Raw genomic sequence first — 16,665 nt, forward strand, 5'->3', positions numbered from 1 at the left:
TGAATTGATTTGTTTCATAATTGTTTTATATCTTACATTTTGCCTATACAGGAATTGACTTTCACAAAACAACCTACCCTGAAAGAAATTGGAATAAAACACTTAACAATTTTATGCAGTCTTACTTTTAAGGAAAATATATTGAACTCAGTCAACAGTGCATCACACATACCTTTGGCCTCATTATATTAATTATTTAAATATCAGTGGACCAAAATTTGCCACCCTACATAAACAATGGGTTTTGAACAAGGTATTTTTTAAGACTCACTCTTCCTCAAGCGATATGATTTCTCATAATCTAAACGGAAAACATATTCAGTCAAGAATGTCTTGACACTGACTTCTTGCTCAGTTTTATTAAGTCCAAACGGTACTAGGCATGTGATTAATGTGTTGGGGTCAGACCGCTTCAGGCATTATAAAATTGTCTTCGAGGTGTCTGGTGGATCTCTTGAATTTTTCTTGAACTTCATACATTTAAATTCAAAGTATACAGTTTGATCTGTGCTGAAGATGACTTTGGGTTGCTTTCCCAAATGAAGTCTACGTATATCCAGATTGGGAAACTGCTATGGACATTTTCCCAGATGCAAATTAGGCAAGTTCCTAGGTTACATTTCACTGACTAAAGTGTTTCTTCATTAATTTTTTTCAGTCAGCACAAGACTTAATCTGTGTCTGGAAAATAGGCCCACTGTGTCTAGTCACGTAATTCCTTAATGGCATCTTTAGAATGAAAAAGAAGTCAATGAAACAAGTGTTTAGATGGCATCGTCTCAACCCTGTGAGTCAAGATTGTGAGAACTGTCATCCATCAGTTGTAGAGTTATGCAGACTAAAATGCTGTACACTGCCTGGCCAAAAAATAAAAAAGTTGCATACTCTAATATTTTGTGGGAACGCTTTTAGCTTTGATTACGGCACGCATTCATTGTGGCAATGTTTCAACAACCTTATGCAATGTGACAACATTTATTTCCATCCTGAGTTGCATTAATTTTTGGCCAAGATCTTGTAATAATGACAGGATAGTCAAACCACTCCATAAAGTCGTCTCCAGCACATCCCAAAAATGTTCAATGGGGTTAAGGTCAGGACAATATGGTGGCCAATTCATGTGTGAAAATGATTCCTCGTGCTCCCTGAACCACTCTTTCACAATTTGAGCCAGATGAATCTTGACATTGTTGTCCTGGAATATGCCCATGCCATTAATAGGATGACCTGGACATTCAGTACATTCAGGTAGTCAGCAGACTTCATTTTATTGTTGTATAACTTTGCTGAGCCTAGATCTGACCAATTGAAGCAACTCCAGATCATAACACTGCCTTAAATCCAAACGTGACCTTTTTTTTAGCCAGCGAACATCAATCAAGACATCTTGAGTCGACTTAATTGTCAGCATGTAAGCAAAACAGAAGCCATTTTCATAATTCATCACTCCCCAATTAATGCCATGGAATTACCATTGCCAAGTGATTTATGAAGCTCTCAGCTCAGGTCATTTTATGAACTTAAACTGCTGATGCAATGTAGTTTAACCCCAGACAAATTTCTACTCCTCTTGGTAATATCAATAACACATGTAGATCTTGCAGTATGAAAACAAGCAGCTTGTCAAATGCAACAAGCCTAAGATTACATTGTATGTGTACTGATGCAGTGTCTAGACAAGTATGGATCAATAGGATATGCGAGTTTTATTGCAGAATACATGATATTTGACTACAGAGGACAAAAGTTCTAATGTGCTTCCATAGTGTCAGGTGGTGAAATCATTCATAGTGTACTTCCTCTAGTATGTGTTGGCAGACGGGTGGTGGGAAGGTAAACTGAGTTTCAAAGGCCTAAATTAGACAGGGAAAAACAGCTTAATATGGAATTAGATAAAAAAAATTGATTTTCAAATTAAACTTTATGTACTTTCATTATCTAGGGTAAACTAAGTGTCATGTACATACAGGGCTTCTGTTCTGTTTTCCTGGCATAAGACTCTTACGGTTATGCATGAATTTCCACAGGTCTTCAAAGGGTTTTTCTTGATTAAACACCACACAGCATTGTCAATCCAACATACCGGTCATTACATCTGTAGTAGGCTGGCAGACAATTAATAAGCATTTTTACAAATGCAGAAGTGTGAAGATGTTAAATTAAATAGATGTTTGAGGGGGAAAATGTGTTTACAAAGAGAATACAACATTTTCCAATTCAATTCTGTCTGCAAGACTGTCAAGGGAAGAACACAGTGGCGCTATTTGAATTCACACTTTGGCTTCAGTACAAATGTGGGACAACAGACTGATAATGTAGTAAGTTTTGCAGCTTTGGGCCTAGCCTTCACCCCACTCCTGAATGTCCCATAAATACATGAGTGATCTGGTACTCATCTGAGTGTTAACTTTGGTTCATATTACTTGACCTTCAAGGGCAAGTTTCCACACGCCATAGGGTAGGCTCTCTTTGGCAATTGCAAGATTGATAATCATATTTCATATTCAATAACTCTGTATGGACATGAGAAGACATAATTGTGTTAAGCAGGGGTGGGGGAATGGTTGCTGGGAATGTTTATCTCGGCGAGAGCAAGGCAACATTGTAAACATCAGCCAGAGCCTTTTCAGAAATACGATTCTCTTCAGTTATAAAGCTTTTTCTTTTAAATGAGTGCAGCTTTTAGCTGATATATATATGCTTTTGGTTTACTATAAAAGACCCAAATGATATCATGACGGGAATGTTTGTCACAGGGCGGCAGCGATTGCAAATCCTCAGGAACTGGAACAGAATAAACTCAATTTTGTAAAATGAACCATTAAGCTTTCAAATTGCAGCTGGGACATTTCCTTAGAAAACAAGTATATTTAACATGACATATTAAATAAAAAATGAGTCGAAAATGCCACCAGAAGTGAAAAAAAAAAATAATGTTGGCAAATGTTGAATTCCTGTCATATTTAACATTTAATATATACATTATGTTATATTCTGGGTTTATCTAGTTGTGGATTTACTGACTCTGCAGACACAATAATGACTTGTAGTAGTTGTCAGTTATACTGTATGTATACAATGTCTCAGAAATAAGTGTTGTTCAGTGATTTTAGGAAAGAGCCATAATTGTTCCTACTGATAATTTTTTTTTTATGAATTCTTTCAATTGAAGTATTTGACATAAATGGAAAATGTGTTTGTTTTGATGGCTATAAATATAAGACCATATAAAGGTAAATAAAAAACAATGCCCCTCAAAATCAATTCCTGCAGAGCAAATATTGGCCCTTAATTACAACTGTGGAGAACACATTCTCTGAGCACATTATATAAACTTATATTCATGTGATGTGTTAAAGGGAAAGTTCACACAAAAATCTAAATTCTCTGATCATTTACTCACCCTCATGCATCTCAAACTCATATGACTTTCTTTCTTCTGCAGAACACAAGCAAAGATGTTTTGAAGGATGAATGAGATTATTTTGTCCACACAATGTGAGTCAATGAGGCCCAAAACTTTCAAAAAGGACATCTAGGAAGCATAAAAGTAATCCATACAATTTGAGTGGTTTAATCCATGTCTTCTGAAGCGATGCAGTTGTTTGGGTGAGAGACAAAAGTTGCAGTCATTATTCAGTAGCATATATTCCTTTTAGCATTTATTGTACATGCAAACGTTATACCCAGACAATTCTTTCCTCAGTTTTATTGTAAACCTAACTCATGCGCACCTATTGGTACACATTCAGATTTGGCCTGTTTGATTCACCCAAACTGTGATAATTGTGGCTTTAATTGGTTGATTACATTTTTGTACTAAAGTGAAACCAAAATACATTTTTGATGAATTCTGAATCATGTAATTTATTGTCACTGTGTTCAACAGGGCACTTTTGAAAGAGATTACTTAAAACAGAAGCTAAATGTGTATATAAAAGGAATAAAATCTGTGTCTGCTTAAAGTCTTCTTATGTGGGAGTAAAGTGTGTGTCACGTGATTAAACACCCTTATACACGGCAACAAGAAATGAGGAGAAATTGGTTCAATACAATGGTGTGTCAGCAGAGATAGAGGATGTGAAGAAATTGTATTGACAAAAGCGGTCAATACATTATAATTCACTTCAGTACACTCCTGCTTACTCAGTGATTGCATAATGAAGGTCAAGTAACTGTTTAGGTTATAGTTCTATTGTAGCTATTAATGTGCAGTTCTGATGACAGTTGCCTTGTATTTAGGAGCTATGCATGATGATGGACTGCAGTTTGAATAGTTTTTATTCATGGTTTATTTTGCTGATTTCATTATCAGAAATGATCAGAGCAGTCAAGCCCATTTAGAAGACTATAGTCTTATACGCTTGATGTCTACTCTATCTGAGCTAATTCAATTAACATTTGTACTTCAGAATCACCGAACTACTGTGAACTAGGACATGAAGGACATCGACTGGTTGGTGCACTAAGCATTCAGTCAAGAGTTTAATGGGTTTTTTATACATAGGAGTATTGTTTCTATGCATAAAAAATGCCTGCATTGTTAGTACCAGTTTTTCTGATGCAATCAAACTTAAAGTAACCAAAAGGTATGAACAGAACTTGAAAATTTTACTAAAAGAAAATAAACTTTTCCACCGAAGCTTATTCTCCCATTCAGATACAAAAATGGCATATTGACACTAGTTTGAATATGAGGAATAGATAATGAAATTAAGATTTTCAGTGAATAATGACCTAAATTTCTTCAGAGTTGGACTACTTTTGTGGTGTTTTTGTCCTTTTTGGAACTTCAAAGCAGTCATTACAATCAGTACATTTACATGCACTTTTGATTTCAGTCGGACTTAAACAATAATTTGTTTTTTAATTGCTTCAATCGACTGAAATCATACCAGTCAGATTTTTGCAAGGTTGTACTAACAGACCTAGTGTGACCTAATGTGATTGTAGCTTGGCTTCATCCAGCATTTATACATGTTAATCGGAACAGAGCTGGCTTTGGCATTACGGGCATCCTCCGAAAGACAAAGGGGATGTGCAACATAGATAACAATTCTTACATATATGGACGTATGAAAAACAAGGAAGGCCAACCTTTTTTATGACGTCGCCAAAAAGCTGGAAGAAGCAGGCCTTATTCGAAGCCCCGAACATATCCACGTACATGCGAAGCACCTCAAACAGAATCATTACAATTCAAAGAAAATTAATGGAAAGCGCTGCAATAATCCAGTCATCTAGAGCTTCATTTTAGTTGATGTTGTTCCTTCAAATATTCAATTATTCATTGTGTCAAGTGCATTCATAAAGTATTCAGACTCCTTCCATTTTTTTCACATTTTGTTATGCTGTAGCCTTATGCTAAAATGCTTTATATTATTATTTTTTTTTCACATCAGTTTACGCTCCATACGCCAGAATGACAAAGCAAAAACTAGATTTTTGATAACAGCAAATTTATTAAAAATAAAAAAACTGAAATATCACATTGAGATAAGTATTCAGTCCCATAACTTGAACTTGAAGTTTCGTACTTGAAGCACCTTTTGCAGCGATTATAGCTTCAAGTCTTTTTGGGTATGATGTAACAAGCTTTGCACACCTGGATTTGGGGATTTTCTTTCATTCTTCTCTGCTGATCCTCTCAAGCTCTGTCAGGTTGGATGGGGACCATCAGTGGACAGCCATTTTCAGGTCTCTTCAGAGAGGTTTGATTGGGTTTACGTCTCTGTCTGGGCCACTCAAGGGCATTCATAGAGTTGTCTTCATTGTTATAGCTGTGTGATTAGGGACATTGTCCTGTTGGAATGCCCAGTCTGCGGTCCTGAGTGCTCTGGACCAGGTTTTCATTAAGGACATCTCTGAATTTTGCTGCGTTCAGCTTTCCTTCAATCCTGACTAGTCCCCCAGTCCCTGCCACTGAAAAACACCCCAATGGCATGATGCTACCGCCACCATGCTTCACTATTGGTATGGTATGGCTCAGGTGATGAGCGATGACTGGTTTCCTCTAGACATGACCTTGGAATTGAGGCCAAACAGTTCAATCTTCGTTTCATCAGACCAGAGTATCTTGTTTCTGAGAGTCCTTTAGGTTCTTTTCTGCTAAAGACAAGTGGGCTTTCATATGTCTTGCACTGATGAGTGGCTTTCCTCTGGCCATAAAACCCAGATCAATGGAGTGTTGCAGTTATGGTTGTCCTTCTGCAAGTTTCTCCCATCTCCACACATGATCTCTGGAGCTCAACCAGAGTGACCTTTGGGTTCTTGGTCCCCAAGGCCTTTCTCCCCCGATTGCTTAGTATGGCTGGGTGACCAGCTGTGGTCTTGTTTGATCCAAACCTCTTCCATTTAAGAATTACGGAGGCTACTGTGCTCTTGGGAACCTTCAATGCACCAAAAAAAGTTTGTAGCCTTCCCCAGATCTGTGCCTCAACATAATCCTGTCTCTGAGCTCTGCAGGCAGTTCCTTTGACCTCATGGCTTGGTTTTTGCTCTGATATGCATTTTCAGCTGTGAGACCTTATATAAAGACAGGTGTGTGCCTTTCCAAATCATGTCCAATCAATTGAATTTCCCACAGGTGGACTCCAATCAAAGAGTAGAAACATCTCAACGATGATCCGGAGAAATGGGTTACACCTGAGCTAAATTTCAAGTGTCATAGCAAAGGGTCTGAATACTTATGACAATGTAATATTTCAGTTTTTTTCTTTTGAATAAATGTTCAGAGTTATACAAATCTGGTTTTTGCTTTGTCACTATGGGGTATGGAGTGTAGATTGATATGCTAAAATGCTTTCAATTATTATTATTTTTCACAAGGCTGCAACTTAAAATGTGAAAACAAATTAAGGGGTCTGAAAACTTTATGAATTCACTGTATATTTGGACAGACAATTGAAGACTGTACAGTAGCTCCAACACAAAAACCCGCATTAGATCAAATATTACTGCATGTAAACGTACCGATTGCACTGACGTATGTTGTATGGAAAGGAGCTGTGCTCAGATTCTTCAAATTTTCTCATTTTGTGTTCCACAGGAAAACAACAGCATATGGCTTCGAACAACATAAGGGTGAGTAAATATTTGCAGAATTTTCACTATGGGTGAACTAAAAAAGTTTGTAGCCTTTCCTTAAAGGTACAGTTCACCAAAAATTCCCTCCTCATTCACTCACCCTCATGCCGTCCCAGATGTATATAACGTTCTTTCTTCTGCTGACCATAAATAATTATTTTTAGAAGAACATCTGAGCTTTGTTCATGCGATGCAAGTGAATGGTGAACAAATCTTTGAAGCTCAGTGCACACATCAAGCAATAGGAAGTGTAATTGAGGTTAGAGATACTTATATTTTGGTTTGTTCTCCAAAAACCAATTAGATCACTTCAGAAGACATTAATTAAACCACTGGAGTTGTATGAATTACTTTTATGCTGTCTTTATGTGCTTTGTGGAGCTTCACATTTTTGGCACTATTCACCTGCATTGTATGAACCTACAGCGCTGAGATTTTCTTCTAAAAATCATAATTTGTGTTCTGCAGAAGAAAGAACGTCATACACATCAGGGATGGCTTGGGGGTGAGTAAATTATATGAGAATTTGTATTTTAGAGTGAACTATTCCTTTAAAAGGACAATAACAAATAGGGAGACTCTAAGACCCAGAGGATAGCATACTCCCTAAAACTAGAAGCTCATGGTTATCAAAGCTGCAACTTTTACATCAGAGCCCTATAAAAAGCAAGGATCCTGCTCCCGCCTATCAGTGAAACCCATGAAAAATGGCAGTTGGTATAGCGGGCAATGTATCTACCTTTCAGAGACGACTCGTTTGTGAAAGTGAAGCCAGAGGAACACTGAGGAGGGATGGAAGATGTATGTTTCTGCACAACTTCTTTGCTTTTTTATACTTTTTTGCGCCCATTACGTCTATCTTGTTTTGCATCTGTTACGCCTGAAGCTGACGGATTTTTTTAAATTGAAGTTTAAGTATCAGAATGAAACAGAAAGATATCTTCGCACGTCGCAAAGCAAAAACATTACAGAGAATATGTTTGGAACTGATTTTGGAGCTGACAGAAATCATGAAGTGAAGAAAATGCTTTCTAAAAAGGGCTCACTATGCAGAAATGTGGAGACGCGGACGTAAGGGAAATTAAAGACATAAGTAGCATATGTGTCCATGTCCTCTGGAATGGAGCGCAGCGGTCACTTCAAACCAACGCCTGTAAATTTCGACCTGCTATTAAACAGCTCGACCGACCCCAATGTGACTTTAACGCCTAAAACTGACGAAAAAGAAGAAAGTTTTGCTTTCCAAGTCACCGTAGCATCCGTTCTCGGTCTCCTTACTCTTGCCACAATACTAAGCAATGCATTTGTCATCGCGACCATCTCCCAGTCCAGGAAGCTCCAGACGCCGGCGAACTTCTTGATCGCGTCCCTGGCCGTCACGGACCTTTTGGTGTCGGTGCTCGTGATGCCCATTTGCGCGCTTTACACGGTCACCCACGAGTGGACGCTCGGACAGGTTATTTGCGACATCTGGCTGTCCTCAGATATAACATGTTGCACCGCGTCCATTCTCCACCTGTGCGTAATCGCCTTGGATCGATACTGGGCTATCACGGACGCGGTCGAGTACGCCAAAAAACGGACACAAGCGCGAGCGGCGGGGATGGTGGCGACCGCTTGGATCATCGCAATCTCCATCTCACTGCCTCCTTTCTTCTGGCGCCAGGTGAAGGCGGGGGAGCTGACCACCTGCATGGTAAACACGGACCACATCTTTTACACCATCTACTCCACGTTCGGGGCTTTCTACATCCCCACGTTGCTACTCATCGCCTTGTACGGGAGGATTTACGTGGAGGCGAGAAAGCGCATCTTGAAACAGTCGCCCAAAAAAGCGGGGAAAAGACTCACTTCAGCGCATCTCATCACTAATTCTCCCGCATCTGTTGCTTCGACGTCTCCTTTGCAATGTGGACGCCAAGAGCTTTGCTCTGACACCGGCTCTCTGAACAGTGACAATCAAATTCGAGTAACTGTGTCCGATTCGCTTCTGGAGAAAAAGCGAATATCGGCTGCGCGCGAGAGGAAAGCCACCAAAACATTGGGCATTATTTTAGGAGCTTACATTGTGTGTTGGTTGCCGTTTTTCATTTACACACTGCTGGTCCCCCTCTGTCCATCCTGTGTGTTATCTCCAGAACTGTTTGACGTTTTTACATGGCTTGGCTACCTCAACTCACTCATCAACCCAGTAATATACACCATGTCGAATGATGACTTTAAAAAAGCTTTCCACAAACTCATAAGCTTTAGATGTTGCAGACGTTGAGATTGAGACTATAGGGAAATAAGATCTGTTTGGGGGGCTCATTAGAAGATATAGGCTATTCCTTTAACACTGAACAGAATATTTGGATTTCATACTGCTAATAGTGCTTTGACAGATTGTGGTGGCTAATAATGGAAAACTGTATAAAAAAATCTGCATATATCAATCAGATGTGCAAATAAAATGCTCATACTTGCTCACTGCTTAGCTATAGCTATCGACTGATACAAAACTTAATAAATAAATTGGGTAATCCAAGTGCTTGTGCTTAAATCAGTACTTCTTTCTTTTTGTCCAATGATTGAACAATGCAATTTGTCACTTACTACATTGCATGCTAAACTACCTTAAATCAGGCCTATTAACTAGAAATTCATGAATCTATTTTTGGTAGCTATAATAAAGTTACAGTATGACTTTGCTCTCCTTGTCCATGGTGCTGAAAATGTAGGTTGTTTGGTGAGGAACCTTTTTCACACCTTGAATTCAGAGATAAGCTGTGGAAATTTAGACTGAGGTTCAATATGTACACATTAATGAACACAAGTTAGTACGCTGTCTAAACAGCAGAAGCAAATGAGGATCTCAATAGAGACCATTCACGCACAATTAAAATGACCAAACAGAGGGCTCTCAAGATTAAGACTTGTGGGTTGAAGAACTGACAAAAGAACTGAGATTGAGGCTCAACCTAATTGTGTAAAAGGTTAAATACTGTAGGTTCCCCTTCTGCTCTATACACTCATAAGTCATATTATCTGTCACTTGGCAGCAGGAGAGATCAGAGAGTAACTGTGAATGACACATCTATTGCTAGAGGTGAGTAATACGTCAAAGATGCACCAAAAAGAGCCGAGGGCGTGATATTAACCAGTCAAGCCCATATGGAGGTGACATCTACAGACTCAAAGTGAAAGTGTTGCAAAAAAGCATGTTTGTATTTTCAAAAATTATGCTTTTACACAATAAATAACCCCCCAATAATCAAAACAAGCAAGGTACAACCTCCCCAATTTTATACCATGATCAATGGAAACATGGGTAAATGCTTCACGCTGCAACCCCCCCAATGTTCAAGCCAAATCTACGCCCTTGAGTAAGTGTAAGATATCCTGTCAGAAGTGAAGCATCTCTAAGAGAGAGTGAAAAAGTGGTGCTGGAAAAGAAGTCAACATGATGCAGTGCTCTTATTTAGGAGAAGTTTATGCTGATTAATATGTCTTTTTTCAAGAGTAGTATTAGTATAAAGTGGCGGCTTAGAAGAGTGGTTGATTATTTGTTTGTTTGTTGGTTGAATTTATTTTAATCTCTTGTCTTTGCCACTTATATTTTCTTCTGATCCGATTTAAATTACAGTGGATTTATCTTTAATTCCATACTATGTAAATAAACCACACATTTCTGTCTAAAGCTTTTGTTGTTGAGGATTATTTTTATTTTAATGTTTATTTTATTCTGGTTAAAATGAAAATTATTGGCATTGGCTGCAAAAGATGACATCTCAAATCAAGTTTGCTGTAGCGTTTTTATTCCCCTCCCTATCCGTTAATGTCCTCTAGGATGGAACATAAATCATGGGCAAACTGACATGTACTCATGTGCAAGCATATGATTAACACATGCCTTTGATATAATATGACCTTGATATAATCAACATACGAAGCATTCAGGAATGCATTACTACCATGATCTGCATTAATGTTTGTGCATGCATTACTACCAAAATTCGTGTTAATGGAAAAAGTAATTGGTCATTGAATTTATATTTTGAAAAATGTATTACAAAATGCTTTAGCTTCGTTGTACTTTGACCTTCATTTCAGAGGGCTTCATGTGTTGGAGGTACTCTTCCATACCTGATATATTAAACATCAACTGCTCCTTCACAATTCAAATAGCCATGCAATTACAGTTTACCTTAATTGGGGCAAATGGAACATATGTATATGATTCTCTGTTTTGTCATGCTTTTAATGATGTTGTTTACATGTTTTCCATCATTGCCAACATTCAGCAACTGAAAGAGGGTATCATATACAGATTAAAGGAAAAGCTCGACAAAAAAAAAAAATCTGTCTTTGTCTGTTTACTCGATACACTGTAAGGAAAGTTTTGTCAGATAACCTAAAAATGGGCTTCATGTGATGACATCTAAATTAAAGTGATAGTTCACGCAAAAATAGAAATCTGTCATTATGTTCTCACCCAGATGTGTATGACTTTCTTTCTTTCGTACAAAAACAAACAAACCTTTTTAGAAGCATATTTCAACTCTGTAGGTGCAAGTGAATGGTGGCCAGAACTTTGAAGCTTCAAAAAGCACATAATGGCAGTATAAAATAATCCATACTACAGTGGTTTACTTCATGACTTCTGAAGCGATATGATAGGTGTGGGTGAGAAACAGATAAATATTTAAGTTATTTTTATGATAAATCTCCACCAAAAGAAGACAAATTTGGAAGTGAAAGTGAAAGCAGATATTTACAGTAGAAAATTACTTAAATATTGATCTGTTTCTCACCCACACCTATCATATCACTTTAGAAGATATGTATTTAACCACTGGAGTCAAATTGATTACGTTTATGCTTCCTTTATGTGCTTTTTTGGAGCTTCAAAATTCTGGACACCATTCACATGCATTGTATGGACCTGCAGAGCTGAAATATTCTTCTAAAAACTTGGCATGAGGGTGAGTAAAAGATTAGAGAATTTTCATTTTTGGATGAACTATCCCTTTATGTGATGTTATTCAAGTCTAAATTAATATTTAACACCACTGGTTCAACCTGAATACTTTAGGTTACATCAACAAAACAAACTTTAAGCGATTAGATTAGCAGATCAGGTAGGTCCTTGAATAGATCAGAAATATATCCTTGAGTTAACAATTACAAGTTACCACTGTTTACAGTGTTCTTTCTTTTTTCCATGCAACAGAAAAGCAGATGTTAGGCAGTATGTCCTGACTGCTCTTTGCTATACAATAAAAGTGAATGAGAACAGGGGCTGTCAGTTGCTAAACTGACAACAAAAAAACATCCAAATTTGGCACGCCTGGTTTGAAATCAAACGTCATTGATTCTCACATGTTTCATCAAACAAGGATGTCGTATCGCTTGAGATGAGCTGGGATATATGGATAAGACACCTGGACTACTTTTATGGTGCTTTCTTTTTTTGGAGCTTGATAGCTCCCATCCCCATTCACTTTCATTGTACGGAAAAGAACACCAGAACATTCTGCCCAACATCTCATTTTCTGCTCCACTGAAGAGAGAAAGTCATAGAGGTTTGGAATGACATCCGGGTGAGTAAATGAATTACATTTTTTGGTGAACTATTCCTTTAAGAGCATGTATCTGCTGCTATCTTCTGCTCATTTGCATAATTTATTTATACACACCCAGATCCAAAGTTACAGATCACAATGTGTTAATATATATAAATGTATGCAAATCACGCCAAGACACTTGAAAATGTGCTCACAGCACATCCTTTTCAGTCTTGAATAAATATATTTTTTCTCTTACAACAATTATGCTGCATGCTGTGAAATATCAATCTTTATGTGATTCACTCAGTAAGAGTAGACTCTGTCCCCCTCTATGTTTCTGCACCTACTGTGCTGGCCCTGTTGTGCCTTTAGCCCTGTGAACAGAACAATGCTGTACAGCAGACACCAGCACACAATGTATATAATATAGACAGTCGATGTCTCAAGTTTGATCCTTTGCAAAATACTTGGCTGGATGGCAAATTTTCTGCCTGCTATGATACTATTATTGCCAGAAAGCCATTCTTTGAGATAGATAGATAAAAAAAAATTCTTTATGGAAGCAGCTTATTATCAGCTAAATGCAATTTTATTGTTGGTATTTATTTTGTTGCACCTCTGAGTTATTCAAAACACCCTCAGATTATTTATTTTAAAAGAGGATATTATTCTGCAAACCATATGGTAATATATTTGCTTCAAATACTCTTTTCAAAAACAAGACTTTTGTTTGGAAACATTTAGGTTTTGCATTAAGCATGCTTTTCAGGTGATGAGTTTACCAGATGTCAACTATAATCAACAATAATAAATAATTTAAATAATTTAAATAATAAATAATTATATTTCAACATAACAGACATCAGTACAGTAAATGTCAAGACAAAAACATCATTAAGTTTGATCAAATTACTCTCTAAGATTTCGAGAAAACAGACCTCTCTGATAGGGGTCTTCGTCTTGACGCCTGACATTCATACGCTTTAGTGGAGGAATCCTGATCCATAACATCCGCCTCTTTGAAGTGACATATCGTGAATGCCAGGCCTTTTAAGCACTTTTAATTCTACTTTTAAGCATTTTATTGCATGTGCCTTATCTTTCTCAAGGATATTTTGACATTTAGAATAGCACATTCTTGTCTCACAGGAGCACAGACTTTGTAAATCATGTGTAATATAATCTGAGTCTGGCCTGTCTTTGCTGTTGCAGTTTATGGAGATTATAAAGTAATTCCAGCATTTTTAGTAAAGATTTTTTTACATTGACATTTGACACAAAAATAATAAGCAAAATACCTAACACATTTTAATAATAATAAAAAAATGCACAATTAAAGTTATTTATTTGGCTCATCTCTGGATACTGTCCCTAAAGATTTAAAAATATAGAACAATCAACGTCAGATAAATAGTAAAGTTAAATAAGATATTATAATCATTAAATATAAATTATATCTATAATTTTTATATATATATATATTATAATATCTATCTATCTATCTATCTATCTATCTATCTATCTATCTATCTATCTATCTATCTATCTATCTATCTATCTATCTTTATATCTATCACCTATCTATCTGTCTGTCTGTCTATCTATATAAATTCAGAACCACTGTTGCAATACGAAAGTGCTTTCTTAACAGATGTCGCTTACAAACAATTAAATAGAATCACTCTAGTGCAATACAGTGAAAGCACAGAGATCAAATCTGCTGGGAAAATGGTAAATACAGAAAGTCAATATAATGCTTAAATTAAAACAGATTGTTCATTTACAAACATTTACATTTAAAATGTAGAGGTCATCTTCATAATTATGCGATAATCCCTTAGCACCTGCAGTTTAGCAGCGTCAGCAACTCTGATTGAAGTGATTGTGTGTCACTGCAGGGCTAAGACATTTGACTTTCAACGCAGTTAGCATAAAGCTAATTTCAATGCAGTACTTATGGTTGTAGTCAGGACCATAACCACCATAGACTTTTAGGAGGACATATCCACCTCAATATTGAGATCATTAGTCAACAAATATTTTCATTGCTGAAGTGTGCGGTTTTTCTGTAACACTTTACAATAAGGTTCCATTCGTTAACATTAGTTAATGCATTAGGTATCATGAACTAACAATTAACAATATATTTGTTACACAATTTATTATTCTTTGTTAATATTAGTCAATAAAAATACAATTGTTCATTGTGTTCATTTTAGTTCATGGTGCATTAACTAATGTTAACAACTATAACTTTTGTTTTTTTTTAAATCTATTAGTTTATGTTGAAATGAACATGTAATAAGAATAATAAATGCTTAATAAATATTGTTCATTGTTAGTTAATGTTAACTAATGTTGTTAAGTACTGTTAACGTATGGAACCTTATTGTAAAGTGTTACTGGTTTTTCTTGTTAAAAAACATTCTCCCAGTTTAATATGCAGAGAGTATTCATTCATAGGTTTGTTTAGCTGAAAAGTGTAAACACTGTGCCTCTATCAAATCGTTGTAATGTTGTGATACACTTTGAATCTGGTCGGTTTGGTTCATGGATTAGAACTGTTTTATGAAGGATTTTATGAAAATAAATCATTCATAAATTAATGGGACAAATAACCCATATGGTTGTAAAAGTGTGTGGGCACTGTTGCACTCTATATCTGTTTGGCTTATCTATGGCAGAATTGGGGGGATTATTTTGGAAATCTATTTGAAAAGATTCATTATTTTTGCAATTCCATTTGTGGTGCAGGAATTGCAACATGATCACACCGGAAATCGACATGTTGTTTCCAAATGTTCATGTATCCTGAAATGAACCCCATTCTGTCGAATTACGTGTTCTGGTCACATGGTGTGAATTCCAGTAAGCACAGATTTCTACAGCAAAACTTTCGACCTACTGTCCCCAAATTCACAGTATGATCAGTCTTTGAATTGCACACTTCAGATTTAAATGATTATTTTTGGTCCCACCCCCCAATCCTGACTATGTGGATATATTCTTGGTTAAAAAGAATGGTTGTGACAATGTAAGGTTGAGAGAACTGCTTGATGACAAAGACGGTTGTTAAACTAAATTGTAGTGGCACCAAATAATAGCAACATCTAGTCATGATAAATGGAGTTCATTTTGCATCACAACCAGTCCCTCTCCCATCTTTTTGCACCCCTTTTCAAAAAGTGGGGTCAGAAATATGCAAATCCATGAAATAGACATTTCTATACTTGCATGTTTTTGTAGAAATGATCTATAATGATTTGTATAATGATAATTGTAAGAGTTTTTTAAATAATGTCTATGGGGAGACTGTACTGTACATTCATGAACTGGGACAAATGAGTGTGACATTCATTACTGCATGTAATTTCTCTGAAGCACGCTCATTTATGTAAGCGTTTATGTAAGTGTTTTCAGATCTACTTTTGTGAGCATGCATTGTCTGGTGAAATATGTTACATCCATTAAATGTGCACAGTGTAGTACTTTTTATTTTATTTTTATTTTTTTGCTGGCTTTTTTGGTGGGATGCTACAGCAGTAACTGTTGCTCATCTATGCTGTTGTGTATAATAAATAAATCTGCCTGGATGGTAAAACTGTATTGGCTAATTTGCCAGAACGGCAGAATGAAATTAAATATAATGGGCTCAATAAGTCTACTACTTTTACAAAACTGGCATAATGTCAAACCACCATGTGGAAATGAAATTTGGTCAATTAGTTCTGCAAATTCTTTCATTTAAATATGCAATCAGAGTTGCTATTCAGTAATGGCTCTTGCAACAGTGCGTTTAAATGACTTCCTTCCTCAAACATGGCACAAGATTGAACATTAAATCAGACAGAACTCACTGTATGTTTGTGTTCAACAAGCATTAAACATAAATAAATGCATGCAAGTGTGTTTACAGCATACGCAGTGGCAACAATGGGAAAGTATTTCTACAGTGATAATGGAGAGATAAATCAGGAGAAAATATAATAAATGTTTAACCCATATCTTAAGGGTTGTTTTTCTTTATATA

The 16,665-nt window shown here is 36.5% G+C and overlaps 1 protein-coding gene across 1 annotated transcript; it reads left to right on the forward strand.

Annotated features, from left to right (window-relative positions):
- The first annotated feature begins 7,888 nt into the window (after positions 1 to 7,888).
- LOC127662791 (5-hydroxytryptamine receptor 1B-like) lies at positions 7,889 to 9,355 on the forward strand. The gene has a single exon (XM_052154131.1). It carries the CDS (start codon positions 8,195 to 8,197, stop codon positions 9,353 to 9,355), a length of 1,161 nt encoding a protein of 386 aa, XP_052010091.1. The 5' UTR covers positions 7,889 to 8,194.
- The last annotated feature ends 7,310 nt before the right edge of the window (positions 9,356 to 16,665 follow it).

Source organism: Xyrauchen texanus, chromosome 22, assembly GCF_025860055.1.
Source record: "Xyrauchen texanus isolate HMW12.3.18 chromosome 22, RBS_HiC_50CHRs, whole genome shotgun sequence".
NCBI lineage: Eukaryota > Metazoa > Chordata > Actinopteri > Cypriniformes > Catostomidae > Xyrauchen > Xyrauchen texanus.

Coding starts and splice junctions, on each gene's coding strand:
- LOC127662791 (XM_052154131.1), top strand. CDS start 8,195: ATGTCCTCTGGAATGGAGCGCAGCGGTCACTTCAAACCAACGCCTGTA.